The 21,769-nt window shown below is 41.5% G+C and overlaps 2 protein-coding genes across 2 annotated transcripts; one reads left to right on the plus strand and one right to left on the minus strand.

Moving 5' to 3' along the window:
• Positions 1-210: 210 nt before the first annotated feature.
• lgals8a (galectin 8a) lies at positions 211-6,275 on the plus strand. The gene is made up of 9 exons (XM_026998739.3): positions 211-392; positions 881-969; positions 1,571-1,778; positions 2,214-2,333; positions 2,631-2,681; positions 3,121-3,147; positions 3,647-3,735; positions 3,897-4,062; positions 4,476-6,275. Exons 1-9 carry the CDS (start codon positions 354-356, stop codon positions 4,623-4,625), a joined length of 939 nt encoding a protein of 312 aa, XP_026854540.2. The 5' UTR covers positions 211-353; the 3' UTR covers positions 4,626-6,275.
• Positions 6,276-7,193: 918 nt separating this feature from the next.
• On the minus strand, positions 7,194-19,952 carry zdhhc14 (zDHHC palmitoyltransferase 14). The gene is made up of 9 exons (XM_026999042.3): positions 18,797-19,952; positions 15,335-15,495; positions 13,910-14,068; positions 13,686-13,823; positions 12,184-12,232; positions 10,625-10,727; positions 9,944-10,053; positions 8,986-9,088; positions 7,194-8,356 (listed from the first exon to the last, which is right to left on the minus strand). The coding sequence occupies exons 1-9, from the start codon at positions 19,033-19,035 to the stop codon at positions 7,919-7,921; spliced, it is 1,500 nt and encodes a 499-aa protein (XP_026854843.2). The 5' UTR covers positions 19,036-19,952; the 3' UTR covers positions 7,194-7,918.
• Between the last annotated feature and the right edge of the window lie 1,817 nt (positions 19,953-21,769).

Consider the following 21,769-nt stretch of genomic DNA (forward strand, 5'->3'; position numbering starts at 1 on the left):
TTTAAAGACGCAGTTCAACTACAGGATTCGTGAATACGTAGTCAATGAAACAAAAAATAGCAAGATTTCATGTTTGGAGGGAAATAGAACAACCTTGCGAATACAATAGGAAAATGAACGAGTGACTATAAAAATGTACAAAATATAGTTTTAACGATAAGAGCAAAAAACCAGCAGGAACATTGTCACAAGACGCAGGTCATTGTCATTGGTCTCTTTCGTCGGAAGCGTTGTTGAACAAGGAAGTTAAACTGTAATATACGTGAGCTCAGACATTTTTTTTATATACTCCATAAGTTTGCCAAATTAATTTGGGCTGGATACAGTAGGACCTATTTGGACAGCACAACAACATGTCTGTTAGGAATCCGAAACAAACTGTTTTGAACCCTGTGAGAAATTTACTCTTATTTCATAAATTATTATTCAGCACTCGCTTGTCTGCTAGCTAGCTAGGTTAACCTAGCTAACTTGTGCAGTTTGACAAAGTGTGCGAAATACTGCTATTTGCACATCGTTTTCATGCTGATTGTTATCTGATTACTACTGTAGTAATCTCACTACTACTCTTTTGTCCTGTCTGTGATATGTTGATCTCAAAAGTCCTGGCGCAAAAGAAAAATGTTTGCCAGGTAGCTGCTAGCTATCTTTCTTAGGCAATAGAGAGCCTTTATCAGTCAGTTCAGTTGTACTGTTGGGCTTCACTGAATGCAAATCGCAGTAAACTGTTAAAATTACAACGGTTTTTAGTTATGTTAGGCAATGATTTCTCTGGTTGAAATGGGTAGCAAGTCATTTTCCCCACAGATCCTTTGTATTTATCTAACTTGATGGAAAAATAAAGGTTTGATTTAGAGCAAACTAATCTAATTATTCACAGACAATTCCGCTCGCTGTAACCATTCTTGGGGGACTCACTCCAGGCGAAATGGTTCTTGTTCAAGGATCAGTTCCAAGTGAAGCAGACAGGTATCTGCATATATTATATAATCATATATAATCTGCATTATGGTACACTGCTGTTTTCACGTGCATGAAGTTGACAGTTATATTCAAGTTATGTTCAGTTAAATCTGTAATTACTAAGACATATAATGAAATAATGTATAGTCACTCTAAAAATGTATAGTGTTGTAGCGTTGGTGTAGAAGAAGAACCAGAGTATGCCGTTTCTGTATGGCGTAGTCTTAAAAAAACTCATAAACACAGAATAAGCAAAAAGGGATCCCACTAACAGGGAAAAATGGGCAGGGGGAAGCAAAGAGTTAACACAGTAGAGTTTACATATGGTAAACTCTACTACCATACTAGTAAAATAAGGGCACAATTAAATTTAAATTAGGACTTGTATACAATGCAACAATAAACGATTACTTTAAGCATTATGTTTTAAATGAAATAGAGTCCGCTGAGAGGTGCTCTCCCACTGACCAAAGTCTAGTGTTGGAAGCTACAGAATAATGTATTTAAATTTAGTTTAACCAGGATGGATATGATAGATCGATGATATTTTTAAACTCGAACAGGTCAGGTTGAGCAGCCAATCAAAGAGAGACACCATTTCTTGTAGGTTTCAGGTGGATTTCACATGTGGGAGCAGTGTTAAGCCCAGGGCAGATGTGGCCTTCCACTTTAACCCTCGCTTCAAGAAGTCCTACATCGTTTGTAACAGTTTGCAGCATGAGCAGTGGGGCAAAGAGGATATCCACTCTCTAATGCCGTTCAAGAAAGGAGCCATTTTTGAGATCATCATACTAATAGAGAAAGATGTTTACAAGGTAAATGCAAAATCATTGTTAAAAAAAAAAAGATATATATTAAATTAAATATAATAGTCTGTACCTTCACAGACTTTACGTGATACTGACCCCGTCAGTAAATGCCACAGAACGTTATTCCAAAGTTTATGAGACAAGAGTTCACAGGTTCGCAGTCCGGAGATTTAGAGTGGGCAAGATTAATGTTGTGAAGCCTCACTCCAAGAGTTAGCATCACTTTGCAGTCCACCTTGGTAAATCTGATACAGCTAGTGGTTATGGAAAGAAAGTTTAGCAGGTGGAAGGTTTACTAAAACCTAAGGTGACTCTTTCCTCATTGCCTACCCTAATCTGTCCTCAGCCCACAGTTCTCCTGCTAGCTTTAAGAAACTGAGTTTGCCTAAAGTGAGTTTCTCTACCAGTAACTGTTTCTGCCATTTTAATCTTTACCTCCAGGTGGCAGTAAATGGTGCTCATGTGCTAGAATATAAGCACAGAGTAGATCTGGGCAAGGTGGACACATTGGCAATATCAGGGAAGGTTCAGATCCAGGCCATAGGATTCTTCCCAAGTACAGTAAGTACCTGACATGACCATCGTGAACATTACCTTAACCAATGTATAAAATATAAGCATAAAGCGTAAAGCAGTTGTTCATTCACAGGTCATGGCCACGTGATTGTTTATGTTTTAAAGTTTAGCTAAGCTGGTCTAGCTGTGTTGGGTGGGGGGCAGTAGAGCACATTCAAAAACAGGGCCTGGCTGAGAAGCTCTGCATAGGAATCAATGTTTTGGCTCTTGCTCAGATATTAGCAGTGTGGTTTGGACTAAAAACGGTCAAAGGAGCTGTGAAGGCCATGTCTTTGTTCACAGAATTCAGCCGTTTCTCTAGCTGATGTGGCTGGGCCAGGGACAAAGGATAATGTGAGTGGAATTCCTTATTTGTGCAGTTTTCATTTTTTGGTTTATGTGTTTTTCTTTGTGTGCATGCACACAATGTGCATTTTCTTATTTGTTTAGTTTTTTTTAAACAACCTATAACCTCTGCCCAAATCGAAATCACTCGCAATCAATACTGATTTCCTGTGGAAGTGGTTCGCAATCTCAGGGCTCAATCACATGCATTTCCCCTCGTTGGTTCATAATTGAGCCCTTCAGCGGCTGAATCAGTTGCGTAAGGCAACTGGAAAGCGACAAAATGCTCAGAGCCACGGACGGAAACAGAGAGCTTGGCGCGTGACTGGCTGTAGTGTCGTCTTTAGAATACCCTCTTACCAGGACCAAGCTTCTTTCTGTATGTTTGAACGGTGAAGGTGAAGGCAGGCTCTTTAACATGCTCTTTGTGTGCTACTTTGTCCTGCAGGCTGTGCTGTCAGAATCACTCGATATGGTGAGCACTTGTCACTCTGAAATGTATGTAATATACAGGAGGGGACGGTAACATCCAGGAAAATGGGGAAGGTTAACACCAGGGTTGTCCCAGTGGTGATGGGGAGCTCGGGGCTGTGAGCTATGAGCCCTAAGCTGGAGGAGCCGCTCCAAAAGATCCCAGGAATGACAGGAGTCTCAATGCAGAAAAGCACAAGCCCAAGAACAGCAAAAATACTGCAGCACACCCTTGAACTGTCAGGCCTCTCGTAGAAAGTTGGAGTATAAGGGGGACCCTCACACACACACACGAGTGTACAGGGGTTTACAAAGAAGCAATACATTTTGATCAGAGGTCCTTCATTAGCTATGCAAGCAAAGTGCTTCTGAAGCTCTAGAACAGCTCTAGGAAGCTCATTTCAGCATCACATCAAATCTGTATGTTTCAAGGAAGATAAAGTACACGTGGGACCTGATCTAAGACAAGGTGTCATCTTTACATTTGTGTACTTGCTTTTTAGAGTCTTCCATTTAGAAGAAAGCTAACGAAGGGCCTGAGTCCAGGACACACAATCACTATCAAGGGCCAGATTGGTGCCTATTCACACAGGTATGAACCAGGATAATGTCACAAAGTAATAAATGTCTAATATGTATGGTCTGAAAACATAAAGCCGCCTTTGATTAGGTGTTGTATCAGCTATGATTTCTGATTAGTGACTTCTGTGCTTTGCTTCTTTTTTTTTCCCCCCCGTGCACCACTGTGTGTAGCTTCACTGTGAACCTGCACGTTGGGGGCTCCGAGGACATTGCACTACACCTAAACCCACGTCTTAAGACCGGTGTGTTTGTTCGGAACTCCTACCTGTCTGAGTGCTGGGGTCCAGAGGAGAACACCCTACCCAGCTTCCCCTTTCAGCCGGGGGAATACTTTGAGGTAAGTGACTCTATCAGATCCTGTAGCTGCAAGCACAGCTGTAGTGCGGAGATCCCGTTAGGGCATTTGGTGTGTGAAAAGAGTTATTTAGTTTTGTACATACAAAATACAAAGTTGGAAACCGAATTGTGTTCTAATGAGAATCAAGTGTTCCAGTTCTTGGATGTAAAGCACCTCAGGGACCAGGCTTATCACTCACTCACTCACTCACTCACTCACTCACTCACTCATTCATCCATCCACCTACCTAACTTGCTTCACTAACACTCTCATGTTTAGCAGTTAAAGAATGTCCACCAAGTGGGAGCTGTTGGCACTCAAGTAGCATTTCTGTGCTTCATTGGATTGGAGGAGACTGGTGTTGCTTCCGATCACTGACGCTGTTTTCCTGCATTTTTTTCAACCCTCCCAAGATGATCATTCTGTGTGAGGTGCAGGAGTTTAAGGTGGCGGTGAACGGGATTCACCAGCTGAGCTACAAACACCGTGTGCAGGACCTCAGCCGTGTTGACGAGCTGGAAATAATGGGCGACGTGCAGCTGCTCGACGTTAGGATGTGGTGATCAGGCCCGCATGTGCTCACGTCCCGGCCTGATGTGTTACACCCGAGCTCCACAGCCAGACCAAATTTCATAACCAGTTATGCACCTTTTTAACAAAAAAATGAATGACAACAAAGCCTTTAAGCCTTGGGGTTGAGTGGTGTTTGTTTGTATGTTTTTGTTTTAGTTTCTTATTTGTTTGGTTCTTTCTCTTTTGTTGTGTATGAAACTTGGTGTGTGTGTGTGTGTGTGTGTGTGTGTGTGTGTGTGTGTGTGTGTGTGTCTGTCTTAGTTTGTGGATTTAAAAGGTTTGTCTCATCTCATGTATAGGGGAAGCTGAATAGAACTACCCCATATAGGCAAAACATTTGTTTCAAGAACTGCATTATTTTGACCAAGTTTTTAAAGCTACAGCTAATTAAAAGAATGTGTTTATTTATCAAAGACAGACGAACAACCTTAGCTTTTATCAGAACAGATGAAGCACATTATATATGTGCTTTATGGGGTGCAGTAACATGACCATTTGCAGTATGATTAGTCTAAAGAATAGTATTGTGGCAACAATAAATTATATATTCTGCAACTGCTTCACAAGATAGGGAATGCTGTGGAATCCTGAAACCTGCTAAATCTCACCGAATGCAGTCAAATTAGGAACTACTCCTGAATTCTGTGGGGTGTGAGACCTGTCTGCTCTTCTCTACCAGTAATGGTCCCATTTCATCTGTTTGTCTATTAAAAGACTTATGCTATAACAGTAATGTACAACATACTGAATACTATAATTACTGACAATTACAGCTTTTTTTTTTTTTTTAAATAATGTATCCTCTCCTCAAATTTAAACTCAAGCTGTATATAACCTTACATATCTGTGTACATATGGCTCTTAATTGTGTGACTACATTAGTAAGTGATAAATACTGTGCAGTTTTGCTATAGCGTTTGATGTTCATTAAAAGCAATAATCCATAATAAAACATAGCCCAAGGTAAACCCATAAAGAGATCTCAAATAACCAAAGCACAGAAACAGACCACCGAAGTATTAAAGAGTGAGATTAGCACTGAAGGCTGTCTGAAGCCCAGGACTGTGAATCTGGACTTTCAGCTCTGTAAGCTTCACACAGCACTGACTCCTTTCAGATTGCTTGAGACACCAGGAAATTGTTATGGGGATCCAGGTTTAGCATTTCCAGTCATTAAAACTGAGTGTCAGATCTTTAATTAAGAGAGGACTCTGACATGGTTACTAATTATTGCACTGCCAGGTAAAGTGGATGAAGGCGCTGATGAAAATATGTTCAAGACAAAAAGCTTGCTTCATGTACTTCATATTGACTGCTTAACAAAGTACTTACTAAATATAATCTTTACAGTCCTCTTTGCAAACAGCGCTACACTTGAAGGTCATCAGGGAGCCCTTGTCCACTGAGGGCATAGTCGAAGTCCTTGTATGCAAAATTCTGTTATTCATCTATCTATGGCTACTTGCGCCCTAATCTGAAAGTACAAAAACTGGGTCATGTCCACCCCAGGGACATGTAAATTGTAACTGGTGTTTTTCCTCTAATTTTATGCTAAAATACTTAATATATTTTACAAGTTTATTTTCTATTGTATGTAATGTGCTAAGTAAATTCTCTATATAAATTATACCACTATATTGCTTCTGGCTTTTGTTTTTGGATTTTAAATTATAAATAGGATCTAATAGATTTTAAGTTATAGATAGAAATTTTATAAACTTGCACAACTGTAATTCCGTTGCAGGGCACTAAAAAACCTAATAAATGACAGATGATGTCACCTTCATATTGGTTGACCTTAATATAGGCTGTCTAGCCTTACAGAAATCTAAGGTGTCACCTGAGTAAAGAGAATATCAGGCTCAATAAATGTTGGGTTACCAACGTTGGTAAACTTGTTACCTCAAATATTCTTGCTGGGTCTTTTCCACAAGAAATGGAAATGTACTTCCTCTACACATTATTTACTGATCTACTGCTGATTATTAACTTTAGAAAAACTTATGTCCTAATTAAAAAAAAAAAAAAACACTTGGGAATTTTCTCTTTAACTTGTAAACACTTAGGACAAATACCGTAAGCATTTAACATTTGAGATTTGTAATACCATATGATATGGCAACCATGAAGTTCAGTTGTTAGAACGCTGAGGTTTGGACAGAACTAAAATTTGTGGCTTCTCACCAAGCTATCAGCTAACATCAATAGTCTCTGGATAGGTGCCCTGTCAATAATGGGTGTTGTTAATAATGCTTATTTTTCTGTGAAAACATAGGAAATAAATTGTCATCCAGTAAAAGTATACCATGTCTGATATAACCATAGCTATCAGGGTATTGATTATCACCTTTTCTGTACTTACCATTTCAGCCGTTATTGTCATCAGTACATGTGAAATTACCTACTATTGGCTACTTTGAGCAGGATAAACCTGGAAGTGTACAAAGGACAAAGGTCACATAAAAGACATTTTATGTGCAAATATTTGTCCCAGACGTTGTTAGGTGGGCTGGCTTTTCTTCAGGCCTTTTAGGAAAGATAGAAATGTGGATTCCATATAAAGTGAATTTATTGACAAGATATCACCTCTACAATGGTAAATCAGTAAACTTGTATTTGGCACATAGTCACATCACTATAATGTGTTGGCACTTGATTTCAACATTTCCAAAAAAAAATGTGATGCAATATGACGATAGCATATTTCATAATCGTCACACAAACCACTGTCATATTGTCAGAACCCCAGAGATTTTAAAGGCAGTGAGATTGCATTTAAATCAGTGTGTTTCCATTTTAAAGTACATCACTCCAGAATCATGTGAGATCCCTGTGTGACATCATGACATCACTCCATAGTCATGAAACATCCCTGTACAAGGGAGTAACACAGATTTCTGGGGTTGACCTTGCCCATAGTCACATTTTCAGTGCTGTAGTGGAATGACTCGGTTACACAATGACATCCTTAATAGAAACAAAGGTTGGTCATTGTGTCAGTAGGCTGATAACGTATGCTGCACTTGGTCCTTAAGCACAGAATTCACCTTGAGGTACACTTGGGGTGGGGATCTAGCCAATCAGCTCTCCTGTACCAAGACTCTGCTTTTGGTCCTTGCTTGGGTCTCATGGAGTTATAGCCTGACAGCCTTTTAATACGACAAAAAGCACACTGGAAGTGGTTGTCATTCTGTGCGGATAAAAAGTATGGCTTCTGGCCCTGACTCGACCGCTCGAGCCTCTCGAAGGCTGGTCCACTCGAGCCGAACCTTCCTGTTACTCCTTACACGGAGCTGAGCTTCACCAGCCCGCGCACGGAGTCCTCGTGCAGCGAGTCCTGACTGGCGGGGTCATAGTGCAGTGCCGGGTGCACGTGGTGGCCCACGTGGGCGGCGCAGGGCATGACGGCAGGGGGCGACGGCGTCTCCTCTGAGCCGATGAAGTGCTGGTGGGGGAGCTGGTGGGGACAGTGGCTTTCTGAGTCGTGGAGAGACAGCAGCTCTCCTCCACAGCTCATGCCCGGGACAGAAGAGGGAAGGGAGGTGAGGAGCGGGAGGGAGGCCTGGCTGGGAAGCAGCACTGAGCAAGGAACCCCCACGGTAGACTTCCCATGCATGAGGGGGCCTCCGCCGCTCAGCAATGCAGGCTGGGTGTGCAAGAGTGGGGTGGCAGCAGCCTGCAAAACGAATTTGGTGCTCTGGATGCACTGGTCTTGGTGACACTGAGAGAAGAAGAGGGAGAAAGAGAGAAGTAAGGATAGACACATGCAAAGAAAATACAATAGGAAGTAGTTAACAGAAATATGGGATAGGGTAACTCATTGGAGAAGAAAACGGTTTGGTGAAAGAAGAGCTTTTGGCGAAAAGAAGACCACGATAAAGTTTAAGAACACCAGCCACAGCTAGAAGGCAGAAGCTAAGAGGTTATTAGTAAAACAAAACACCCGTTTTAACATTGGTAGTATCACAAAATGAAAAACACGCCCTCTGAGATAAAATCCTATTTGATATTTTGTTGTTTATGCTTTTCCATATTATTCTAAAAAAAAACAACAACAACAAAAGAATGGCATGATTCCATCATGCTACTGATTAGTCGGTTGAAAGCACTGAATATTGGACCCTGTGCCGGGCATCCATGTCACACAAGTATTGGTTATTCAGGAATCCCCTCAGTACTCAAACACAGATTAAACACATCAATACCACATTATGCACTTATCTCACAGAGTTATTAAAGAGTAACCTTAGCGTATAAATGAGGTACTTCCTATTGATCTAACAATGCACTTATCACTCTGACAGAGGAGAAAGGATATGCCCCCCCACCCCCTCACTCCACAGATTTTACCATATGACTTTGAAGCTGAGTCAAGGGACATGTGTTGGTGCCGTTTGACTGAGCCATGGGCTGAGCGCTGTCTGGTTCCACAAATCCTCGCCTGTCAATCAAGCTGAAGGGTGGACACAGAGTGAGTGAGGAAGAAGAGGAGAGGAGAGGACAGCAGATTAGCAGCCTGGAGCAAACACAGTCCGTGAGTCATCGAACGTGGGTGAGAGCTCCAGAATGAGTGAGCTTGAGGCACTCAAGAGGGTCCCTGCCACTCGGTGCTTGCCTGCCTTTGTTTGTGTGTGTGTGTGTGTGTGTGTGTGTGTGTGTGTGTATGTGTACGAAGCAACTGGGACTTCCTCCCACTCTGCACACCCACACATGAAACAGATGGTAACTACTTGTACCAAGCCAGACTCAGCCATTTCCCTGTGCTAATGGGAAACTTGCTAATGGCGTGCGTCAGCATGAGAGTGTGTGTGTGGGTGTGTGAGTGTGTGAAGATGCTTCAAAAGAAAAAAACCAAAAAAAAAAACCAAGACAACCCTCAATTATGTATTCACCATGAACAATAATGAAGAGAGGCAGCCATCATACCCATAATGCCAAGTAATCTAGGAATTACTGAATTACTGCCAATGTGCCTACAAATAACTCACTTGCAGTAGAGCGGCCCAGAGGAGCAGAGTGGAGTGGTTATCTGGGCTGCTCTACTTTGTTCATACTCATACACCGGCCCTGCAAACTGCTGAACTCATCACAGTGCTTCCGACAAAGCCAAATCAATTCCCAGAATCAGCGAGCATATGTAATTACTTCCTGAGGGTGCAGATGGAAATCTTAATTGAAAAACTTCCCCCCCCCCCCCTCAGATTCAGTTTAACTACTGACAGTGTGATTTAGTGAGGAGATGAGGGAGAACAGAAAGAAGAAAAAGAAAACACGAGTGAATGATGTGCTTTAACTGGTGCCAACTCACCTGGGCGGAAGGGGGCCACACAGGGCGGTGCAGCAGTTGGTGAGGATGCTGCCGGAACTGTAGGGGTTGTAGTTGTCCTTGCCCCGCTTGGATGACCAAGCCCCTTTGATCTGAAACAAGGATGTGCTCCATGAGATCAGGAGCTGCTGTCTGGGACAAAACTGCAGACTGGAATGAGGCAATTCTGAGACACCGTGCTATGATGAAACGTTCAACTGTTCCCACACATCAGGCTTAAAATTCTGCTTAAAAAGAATGGATTTATTTTAATCACAGGGCCCTGAAGTTGCGTAACAACTTCCCATGGCCATTAGATTTTGTTTTGCTGATTCATTCATAGCTCAATCATGTATGCCCATATCCTCAACCAGTGAAGGGTATGCACTCGTCCTCTGGGACGTGTGAAGTCTGCCAATGCCTCTCAAGCACCTCTGAGCATCTCCTGTAGCTCAACATAGCTATGCTCTAGGGGCTGGTATAGAACAGAATTGCATAACTGATTTTGAATGAAATATGTGCTCTACACTGCCTACATTCAAGCCCTTAAAACTATTTCTTGCTCACTGTTTGCACACCTCACTGGGATGCTAACCATCGTAACACCACGCAAGGAGGTTCTTCACAGACGGTTGGGATAGGAAAGGAGGAGACAGGGGGTGAAGAACGGCATTGCTAACTCACGTCTTCGTTGGTGGTCTGGTTGGAACTGATCAGGTAGGTGTGGAAGCCTGACAAGCCCACGATGGACCAGACGGAGAAAAAACACACCACAACTTCCAGCACAGTGCACCAGTGAAGGAAAGCGGAACACTGTTTCCATGACAACATCCAGACTAGTCCAGATACACAAACGCATGCATGTACGCATGCATACACACACACACACACACACACACCACACCCACACACACATTCACACTTTCTCTCTTCTTGACCCAAATGAATGAATGGTTATCAGTCACAGTCAAAACAAAAGTCCAAAAGGTGTCTGGTATCTCTCCCAGCAGAGCTTTGAGATGTAAATAAGAATATGAAGCTAAGATACAAGATTTTTTACACTACACTATTTTTTATGCATTATTTTTATTAGAAATGTAAATGAATCCAAGTAATGGCTATTCAGACAAATTACAAATGCATATTAATGTGAAAATATATTACAAATCTTATGATTTCATAAGATTTCTTATGTTTTTTTAAACTTTAGGATTTTAATCACAACCTTAGTGTTAGTAATCTGTAGCCAGACTTTGCCTTAAAGTCCTAATCTGAGCCTGAAGATTCTTTTCAAACCACAACCATTTTACATTTACATTTTCAGAATTTGGCAGATTTTCTTATTCAGAGTGACTTATTAGCATGACGGTCTGTGTGCTGCCTGGGAACTGAACCGAAGAGTTTGATATTGCTAGTTCCTTATTCTACATCAGGTGAGCTACAGGAGCCTAACTTGAAATAAAAAATCAATATGTTTTAACCTACTAGTTTTAAGGCCAATAATCCTTTGCCTTTTGTTTCAGTTATGATTCAATGTAGTTTGTTTGTATTTTATTTTAGTTTATAAAAAGTGACACTTGCTCTTCACTTTGCCCTTTACTGGCAACACCTGCTATACAACCCTTCAGTTCAGAAAGCTCATTTGTGAGATTTATTTGCTTGGGGACTAAGGAATGTGCATGTGATTACCTGCAGGTTTCTCTCTCTCTGTTTCTCTCTGTTTCTCTCTCTCTCTCTCTCTCTCTCTCTCTCTCTCTCTCTCTCTCTCTCTCTCTCTCTCTCTCTCTCTCTCTCTCTCTCTCTCTCTCTCTCTCTCTCTAAAAGAGATCATTAGGCAGTAACTGATACCTGGGAAGCTGATAATTCACTGAGAGCAGCAGGTGGGCTTCGACTAATGAACCCAGCCACGAGGCATCTCATCAGTAACAAAAATCAACAAAAGGAAAGATGTCATCTGACATCCTGACTCCTCCATGTTCAAACTCCCTGTTCAAACCCTTTCCCATCTTTACATTAAAGCTGCGTTCCTTTATATTCCCATGGAACGGCTGTCTGAGAGGGTAATGGAAAGTGAGTGGGTGTATAGCCATGTTATTACTTCTCTCAACCTACTCAGAGATACTGCTCTTTGTCACTGGGCTTTGGAGGTGTGAAAGCTAGAAATAGATTGTTAGCAACCCCTCCACACACACACACACACACACCCTCACACCCAGACACACAGGGCCTTTGTAGAAGGATATCTGGCAGGGCTGTCTTTGAGGGCGCTGAGAAAACCAGTCCGGTTGGATCCTGCAGGCAAAGCATGGGTTATATAATGCACGGAAATGGCACAGGGATGTGTGACACTCCTAGCCATGGGCAGAGGCACAATGAAATGATAAGCCTGTGAGATAAACTAGATTTTAACAGCCAATTACAATAGTGAACAATGCTAATGCTTACCCAACAAATCACATGTAATGAAAAGAGCTGCCCACTAGCAGAAATACATATATCAGGTGTGCCTAAGGCTGGTCTATGGAGGTCTACCGCCCAATAGAGTTTTCTAGAATCCAGCACTCTTGGCACCTGACAAGCTTCACTAATCAGGTGTGTTAGGATTAGAATTAAGATTGAAACTAAACTTTGCAGAGCGATAGACTTCGGCAGCCTCGATGTACATGATACAGCAACAAATAAGAAGTGAAGTGAGATTTAATAGTGACAGCTGCTACACAACCTGGTAAATGTTGAAGCAGAGAAAGAGCTATACTGATTATACAGACCCTGAAATATAATGCACATATTCCTGAGACCATATTTATGATACTTCACAATATTGTGATACTTTCCTATAGACTGAACCAACAACTCCTTCTGCAATTACTGATGACCTAAAACAGCCATCTACCTCGCTGCTTGTTTCCCCTGCCACAAGCTAGTCTGTGCGCTAATCATCTAGGGCAGCCGAGGAACGTGCACGTAGGCGGATCCACCAGTAAACAAGGCCTGCCCCCCATCCTGGAGGTGGGACTGAATGGCCATGTGCGATGAACAGTGGCTAACTGCCTTCCACGACTTGCCCAGAAACCGCTAGGACAGATGTTGCCTTGTCAGCGGCCCCCAGAACCGCGACTCCGTTACTGTCAGTCAGAAGGCGGAGAAGAGTAGCCACTTGATAAGATGAAGCTTCCCCATGCACAGAGAGCTGCACAAGCTCTCAAAGAGGAAGCTTAATACAATGACATGGAAAAAATTATATATATATATATATATATATATATATATATATATATATATATATATATATATATATATATATATATATATATTATATCACACAGAATATCAACTTTGAGGAAGTTTACATAGATATTAGGTGAACCATAGAGAAAACAAAACAATTGCCATATTCAAAATCCAATATCCTGGAAGCAAACCGATGAAAACTGCATCACTGTCCAATTCCAGATTGACTCATATCTCAAGTACATTTGGTTGGACTATTTAAGGCAGCAATACTGTCAATAAATCACAGTGTATGAAGCTCCAGAGTGCCTTTAATTATAGCAGTGTATGACACTTTTGAATGCCTTTAACTACACCAATGTATGGCGCTTTGAAATGGCTGTAATTGCAGAAGATACACATAAGCTAACGTCAGAAATACAGTTTAACCCACAGAATATGTGTGCGGATAAAAACACTGGCAGCATTGAGAGCAGCGACTGAAGAGTGGGTGTGGGTGGGAAGTGTTACTCACTCAGTATGACGTGGGTGATGACGAAGGCGAAGATGAAGATGGTAAGGAAAGAGAGGGAGAGAATGAACAGGTAGAAAAAACGGTAGTTTCGTTTTCCCACGCAGTTGCCCACCCAGGGACAGTGGTGGTCGAAGCGCTCTGCATTAAAAAAGAAAAAAAGGCAGTCGGTGAGAGTGCGACACACAGTCGCACTCACCCACTCACTCGTTCACCCTCATGCTTACCCACGCAGTTGTCACACAGGCTGCAGTGAGACGCTCGTGGCGGCCTGAAGATCTTGCAGGTGAAGCAGTACTTCAGCTTGACCGTCTGCCCGTTGATGACCACCTCTCTGGTCCTAGGCGGAGGCCGATAGCCCGGACCACCCGCACCATTGGCTGCATCTACAAGCCATAGCACAGAGGGAACCTTCGATCACCACGTCTAAAGCATGACCAATCCTTGCCCGTCTTTCACTCTATGCACCGTGATTAAACCGGATCACAGGTGGCAAATTCCAGCCCTGGAGGGCAACGACACAACACCATTCAGTCTCCTGCCACCTCTAGCACACCTAATTCAGACCAAAAAGGTTTGACACTCAGTAGGAGTCCCCCCAGGTGTGTTAGATGAAACACTAAGTGTGTGGTGCCGAGGCATTACACCACTAACCCTAAATAGTTACATTAAGGTGCACTCGACCTGTACGCATGGTATTCCATGATACACAGCACTTTTCTCAAGCTCTCTCAAGATACATGGATCAGCAGGGATAAAAACCCTGGAGCATAATGAAGCATTCCTAGTGTTTACTAGGAATCAGATTATTCTCCTGAGCACGAGGAATGCCGTCATCCTAACAGCCCAGCCCCATCTACATGTCTCTGAATCCAAGTGAATTACTTTCTCGCATAAGGGTGTATGAAGCCCTCAGTGAAGAACATGAGGTAGCATCGCCACACTATGCAGTGAGTAGATTATGCCGGCGTGAAGAAACAAGTCAGTCAAGATTTTTTTTTCCCCCCAACCATTTTCATGCAAGAATTTGTATGATAATAGAGTTGCTTGGTGCCTGAGGTGTGGTTAACTTTGCTAATGTGTGTACAACTATGCACTTACCCTCTCACCCGAGTTAAATATTAGCCTTCAAAATGTGAGAAAAAAAAAACACTACAATGAGCACTTCATTTTCTGCTCTATGAATATTTAACCAGTTTTCCCCCATTTAAAATGGCAGCAGACTCTGACAGAAGAAGAACATGCATTATGCATATCCCAAGAGGAGAAAAGATAATGGCAAATCCTCTCACTCCAAATCCTAACACACTGAGTAGTCCCTCTACATTAGCCAATAGACATCGAGGTCTTTCCAAAGTGAAAAGAGCAAAAGTAAACACCCAAGCTCTCTGACATGTTCAGATACCTGGCATGGAAATCTGTAGAAGTACAATTAAAATGAAAAAATCATCAAAAAAACTCTCATCTATTTGTTTGAAGTGCTTTCAAAATGTAGAAGTTTTTGCCAGGTCAAAGAAATCATTCCATTGAAGAGAAACTTTTTTTGCCAGGTAGTGATGTAACCTCAAGAGATCAACACTGCCCTCATCAAAGCCAAGAGTTCTTTAGAATAAGCTGAGCGCCAGCGGAGGCCAACCTGTGCACATGCCTACCTATCTGCCTCTCCACATCTGCAGCCTCATCTGGGGTGGCCCTAGGCAGAACTCCTGGGTCACTGAAACTGGCCCGGAGAAGCATGCCCATGACGAAGAGAAACAGGACTCCGCCAATGGCTGGGATGGCAGGGCTCAGGTTGGAGGCCAGAAAAGGGCAACTAAATGAAAATGGACAAAGAAATGAAAGGGAGATTCAATTAGTGCTTCACGATGCTTTGCAAGAAAGTGCATTTCTCCACATTTCTCCATGAACCTTTTAAGCACACCAGAAATAAATAGTATGTACATGTGTCCTTATAAAACACTTACACTGTCCCCAACCTGGTTAAAGTACTCTTGGTTCTTCATGGGCCCCCGTCTTTATAACTGTGTTTATTGGGCTTTGAACAACATGGAATCAGGGAAAATAATTTTTTTTTGATAACAGGCTTTTGTTTTTAATATTTATCATAACATTCAATACCTTTTAGCTACAGGCGAACGATGAAGTAATGGAAACAAGCTATAAAAGAACAATAACAAGAAATTGGCCCAGTTTCACCACAGCTGCAATCCTTGGCTAATATTTTGCACTGCAGTGAACAATCCTGATATGATTTCAGATCTTCAAGAGACATACGTAAAATGTAAACAGAGGCTGTTAACGCAGAGGTTGTTAGAGGTTTCCTTAGGCAGTTTTTTTTTTTTTTTCCTGATAAAACCATCTGTGGTATTTTAATAGAATTGTTGTTGTTACTCTCAGAGACAGCTCTTCCATGTTTGTCCCATGATCCCATCAGGATTTAATTCTCCATGATATCTGCTCTGTGTGTGACTGGGGCATCTGAAATCTTCAGTCTTTACTTTATTTCAAGAGAGGCCATGCAGAAAGAATATAAGTGCAGATTACAGTCAAGATTTTTTTCACAGGAAAATATCACATTTTTTGGAATGTGGTTTATGTGGTGTATACTAGCTTGTTAGTTTACTCTAGTTTATTAATAATAGTAAATAATAAAAACTTCACAAGTGCAACATCTTCACAGATGTATACAAAACCAAAACAAACAAAGCTATGTAGTGAAAAAACCCTGATTTAGTGTGACTAGCCCTATAACATTGATAAAACGTGCTGTATAGATGTCTACTTTAATACATCTGCAAACAATTCATAGCACAACTGACCCAAAATCCAGTCACACTGTCTGCTAGTATCCTGCCTCAAAGCTATAATGACTTATGCTGGAAACTGAGTGGTCCAATTGCTGTTCCGTGTTATCTGATGCTGTCTTAACCGACTCCAAATCAAGTGTGCAGATACAATCAGCTGTTCGTTAAAAAAAAAGGTTGTGTATCTCTCAGGAGACCTTTTAATCATGCCTTGTTGTGTCTGCCCCAGCCAGTGGCATGTTTTGCTCTTGACTTTACTGAAGGATTATATTTCAAGTGGCATCCCCATATTATTTCTGAGGACACACAGGGCTAAACAGAGCAGACTCTGCAGCTAAACGTGGACACTGGACACTGAGACCTTCATACTGGCTGCTGTGTCTTTCTCCTGTGCTTACATTCCAGGGCGCGTCTACTGTATCTGCATATGGGAACTGCCATACAAAATCACAGAAGGCTCCTCCAGCATGGAGATCCAACCCTGTCTTAGGTAAAGACTACCATAAAATAATAATGCTGATTGTACCTATGCTAGGGTGTACGGTCGTATGGAAGACATACTGAAGTTACAGAGCATTTTCTGTAGGACCAAAGCTAGTCCAGCTGGGCTTATGTTGGACAGCCTATAAATGGAATGTAATATCCTACTTCCTCTCTTGTCTATGAATATGCAACTGAAATGCAAAACGGACTCTTTTTGCCCCTTCAAATGCATAAATGCAAATCTGAACAGTTCTCAGTCACCAGCTGGAAAATAATTATCTCCGCCAGTGAATTCCAAGACCATCTTAAATGTCACATTACACAAAACCTGCATGACAGCTTTGGAACTCTGGGACTACAGTTTTCTGCGTCTCAGCACTAAGTGCTGGCTCTAATGGCACGAAGAGCCACTTTAATGACTTTTATTGCCATTTAAAATAGCATGACGCAGCCGGGGGCACCAAATCAACCCGTGGGCAGGGTTTTCTACTGTTTCCTAGGAGACGTCTGTTGTTCTAAAGCACACATAAAAGTGAGAAAGGAAACCGTTGCCAAGGAAACGTCAACAGAGGAGGTGCCACGTTTTTGAAAGTTGCAGCATAGGTTGTGGGTTGTAGGGAGGAGATGGATAGAGGCAAGGGAGGGGACACTGGAAACGTTTCATCCTACACATCCTTTATGCTCAGAGGCCGTGGCTTTGGCCTCCCACCAGCGGACATGAGCATTTCCTTCACAAAGTAAGCATAACAAAAGCGAAACATTATGTTCAAAAGATGATTGTTCACTTTTCACTGTCATGTGATGCTCCAAATTGAATATTTCACTTAAGAAATGTTTCTGATGAGAAGTTTAGTCTAAAGTTTGATTAACTTATTATTGCACTTAAAAATTACACTTAAGCAGTGTTATGGGCCCACACAAACCCCTTGGGTATCATAACCACACATCTTTGAATAGTTGAGCCTGTTCCTGAAGAGACACGAGACAACACAAGCTCCCCTTGTTCACTAGGAATTTACATCCAACTCGGGACTGTAAGAATTCACATACGTCAACACCAATTTCTTCACCTGACCAAGAAACACAAAATCACCCTTTACAACAAACGCAAGTGAACACAGTCATATACAGCTACTGGTGGATATGCCAGACAGAATGGATTTCCACAGCATGTTCATTCTCTACTACTTTCTTCATGAGTACAATCCTAATCAGAGAATTCAGAAGAGGCTGACACTGGATCACATATAATATTTCATATAATTACAGAAAATTAACTGTACCAACAAGAGGTAACTAATCCTAGATTACAACCCTAATCTGTGACGCTTTATAGACATAAACTCAGTTTTTCAGACAACACTGGACTTTTTAGTTTAACATTGCACTAAAAAGGCTTTTTGAAAGAGAATCCCCCACTGACCATTTAATCAAATGAAACACTTAACCGGGCTTTAGTGTTGTCTGGGAAACTGACCCAGGGATGTTAAACTGAATCAAAATTTCTCTCCTGGAAAACTTCAAACCTAAGTTTCAACATAACGCAATAGTTGCCAATGACTGGGCCCTCTGACAAAAGTGCATCTTTTCTATGATAAGGTGTGTGCAGCTGTCCTCTTTTTTTTATTTTATCTCTATCCACTGATAAGTGAGGAATGCCAACCATCATAACTGGGAATTGTTTGACCCAACCAACATCAGGATCATGAGTCAAGTCTGAAGCCTGATGCTGGGGCAAATTGGGACGTGCCAGCTAATACCATGGAAAAACAACATGCACCTAGTAAAAACAGAATATGGGCTATGCACAGTGACTGTGACACTTACTCAAATGCGAAGAAAAGTCCACTGGTGACCAAGATAAGCACCACCGTGAGGTAGAACACCCCGGTCTGCTTTGCCATCATGATTCGCCCATCACAGTAGAACTTGTTCCGGCCAGGAAAGACCTGCCACTTTCTCTTTACTCTCCTTTTCTTTGTGTGGGGAGTCTCCATGGGTGAAGAGTTATGTGTACAGATCTGATTGTACTGGCATTCCCTGGGCTCATCTATTCCTAGATGCATGTTGTTGCTATGGTTTATTACTGCAGATGCCTACAAAATAGTTTAAAGCAGCAAGTCTTCTAACAAAAAAGTAAAACCAAACTACCAAATATAAACGCATCACCTTTGATGGTAGAGAAAAACTGGAACCATACCATCGTTTTGCCCCAACACCCTTCAGAAGTAAGTGCAATAGTAGACTAGTTTATTTGATTCGGGGTATTGGATTAAATCAGGAACGATTAACGGCATATATAGACACTCAGTTGCGGCCAAGACATTGTCATGAAAGGAGAGCCGGAAAAGAAAAGTGAACAGAGCTTAACTCTCGTGTTTGCTTGACGCATTCCTCCATTGTGTTTAATTTCCCTCCGATAAAAACAGCTGGAGAATGCGCTTCCGTCCGTCAGGTACTCGGACATGAGACGAAACGACCACCTCCGACATCAAGAGATTGCAGATATTAGGCTAGGTGCAATTTGCCTGGGTTCTTTGATTTTCCTTGGTCGATGATGTATTGCAGTTAAGTGAAGAGATGTCACTGCCTATCCATCGAGACTTCTCAGCTTATTCCAAAATAAAGCGCGTCCTTCGAGTGTCCTCGTATATCCGTTGTTTGTACTGAGGGTTGTGATTCATTTAAGGCTGGCTTTTTGATTAGAAAACGTATACCGGCTATTTCTGGCTCCTCAAAAAAAAAAAACGCATTCTATTTGCTTACCGAAGAACAGCTACAACAATAAATAGGCCTGTGGTATTCTGAAGGCTCCTGTTTTAACTGTCTGTTGGTATGTTCGTCAGGGAAAAATGCATGAGAGCTGTTCTACTATCGAGGCAATCTGTACCCTATTCACCAATGAGAAACAGGACGGGTCTTGGTAAGCGAATGCGGCTGAGAACACCACTCCTGCATGGGCATTCATCGCGCTCTGCCACACGTTAGCCGAAAAGAAAAAGTCACTGTCAGTCACCATCAGAATTCCGTTCAGTGGAAAGCCTTTTCCTTCATCGTTCCTTTCCATCTTTATTTTAAATATAAAAACAATTTTCATTATTGTGGTCCAACATAAATTTCAATTCCGACATGTTTATTTTCTATAATACAATAAAATTTAAGACTGTCTATCTATCTAGTCTTAAATTTATTGTATACATACACACACACACACATCCTGTCTATATATCACTGTGCAGCGCGCATATATATATATATATATATATATATATAAATAAAATCTCCATCCCCTCCTGAGACCGAGTGGAAAAAAAAAAGAAGTTCAGTTTAGGTTTTTGTTGTTGTTGTTGTGATTTTCTGTCTCTTAAGAGTAAGACAAACAATTCACACTTTATCAAAATTTATTTTATTCTTAATTTAACAGCATGCCCACTGTAGAGGATGTCAGGATAATTTTAATGGGAAAAAAAGCTTTGCTGTATTTTTGACATTCCAGCTATAAAGGTGATATTAAACCAGATGCATAGTGAACTTTTTCACATTCTGTATTGACATATTTCAGTTAAACAAAAATCATATGCAATTCCGTTACTTTTAAATTTAAGATTCTTGGTTCTGCTTGACATTTTGTAAAAGCTCAGCATTCAGTCACACAAGTCCACCCCTCCCACGTTTTCATTGTATTGTCTGATGACTGCTGGTCTTCTCACTTGGATGTGAGACTTCTCTTTGTTGGATCATCTTGTGCAGATGTCCTCAGGATCTTTTCCGTGTATGGTAGAGGCCATTAATTCTGGTTTATCATCATACCATTTTGTAATTGCCAGCTCAAGACTATTTTTGACCACCATAACTGATGCTTCTCTGCCTTCTTTCTGCAATTGTTTGTCACCAGTTAGCTGACATGGCTTTGGGACCCTGTTTTTCATTAGGGTTCCAGTTGCAGCAAAACCCTTTTCCAGCAATATATCCATCAAGTTCACCGACATGAAATATCGGTTAAAGAAGCGCTGACTTCCTGCAGGCACAGATTCAACCATATGTAGGACTGCTGCTGCCCCAATGCTTGATTTTTTGTCAGCAAATGTATTCTTCCCCTGGTACACTTCAAAGTCTAGCATCAAACCATCTGGAGAAGCAAGGAAAAATACCTTCAAGCCAGTAGGGTACGGCTTGCCTGGAACAAACTGCCTGATTGGACAACGGCCTGTAAAAGGAATGATTTGCTCATCGATGCAGAGCTTTCTTGGTTTTGGAAGGCTAAGGCATCCCTGCCTCACTCTGTCAAAGAGGTCTTACTTTCCAAAGAATATCTGTTTCCTTTGTTTCTTCTGTCACATCCAGGTCTCCGACTATTTTTAGTGTTGTTAAAAATAACTGTTGTTAATTATTGGCACTTTTGTTTTTGGGAGCAAAACATCTTGATTCTTGGGTAACCAAGGCAGGCCAAGTGAACTGATATTCCAAAGAACACCTTAATTTCCTGTGGTGTGGTATTCAGAGACACTCCTAACTTGCAGTTCCCTTTGATTTGTGAATATCGCCATGTTTTTAAAGATGTTGCCATCAATGTACTGGGAAAGGTACTCAGTTGGACTCCAATTTGCATGGATTGTAGGATCATCTTGATAATCAGAGGGCATAGGTAGCACAGGACTGAATCTATAGGGATGAAAAAATTCCAAAATGATGTTGGTAAATAACCCGAGGAATTCTTATCTCTAACCACTTTGATCACAATGAAATATAGTTGTTCATTTACCATAAAAAATACTTTGCAGCAATTAATAACAATGTAGC

This window comes from Electrophorus electricus, chromosome 7 (genome assembly GCF_041902795.1).
Source record: "Electrophorus electricus isolate QZ-2024a chromosome 7, ASM4190279v1, whole genome shotgun sequence".
NCBI lineage: Eukaryota > Metazoa > Chordata > Actinopteri > Gymnotiformes > Gymnotidae > Electrophorus > Electrophorus electricus.

Excerpts from the sequence above, each read along its gene's own strand:
- lgals8a (XM_026998739.3), top strand. The coding sequence starts at position 354 with ATGTCTGTTAGGAATCCGAAACAAACTGTTTTGAACCCT. Across the intron at positions 1,779-2,213 it reads TAGAGAAAGATGTTTACAAG|GTGGCAGTAAATGGTGCTCA; the intron begins GTAAATGCAAAA and ends CTTTACCTCCAG. Across the intron at positions 4,063-4,475 it reads AGCCGGGGGAATACTTTGAG|ATGATCATTCTGTGTGAGGT; the intron begins GTAAGTGACTCT and ends AACCCTCCCAAG.
- zdhhc14 (XM_026999042.3), bottom strand. The coding sequence starts at position 19,035 with ATGCATCTAGGAATAGATGAGCCCAGGGAATGCCAGTACAATCAGATC. Across the intron at positions 14,069-15,334 it reads AGATGTGGAGAGGCAGATAG|ATGCAGCCAATGGTGCGGGT; the intron begins GTAGGCATGTGC and ends TATGGCTTGTAG. Across the intron at positions 13,824-13,909 it reads CCTGTGTGACAACTGCGTGG|AGCGCTTCGACCACCACTGT; the intron begins GTAAGCATGAGG and ends TTTTTAATGCAG.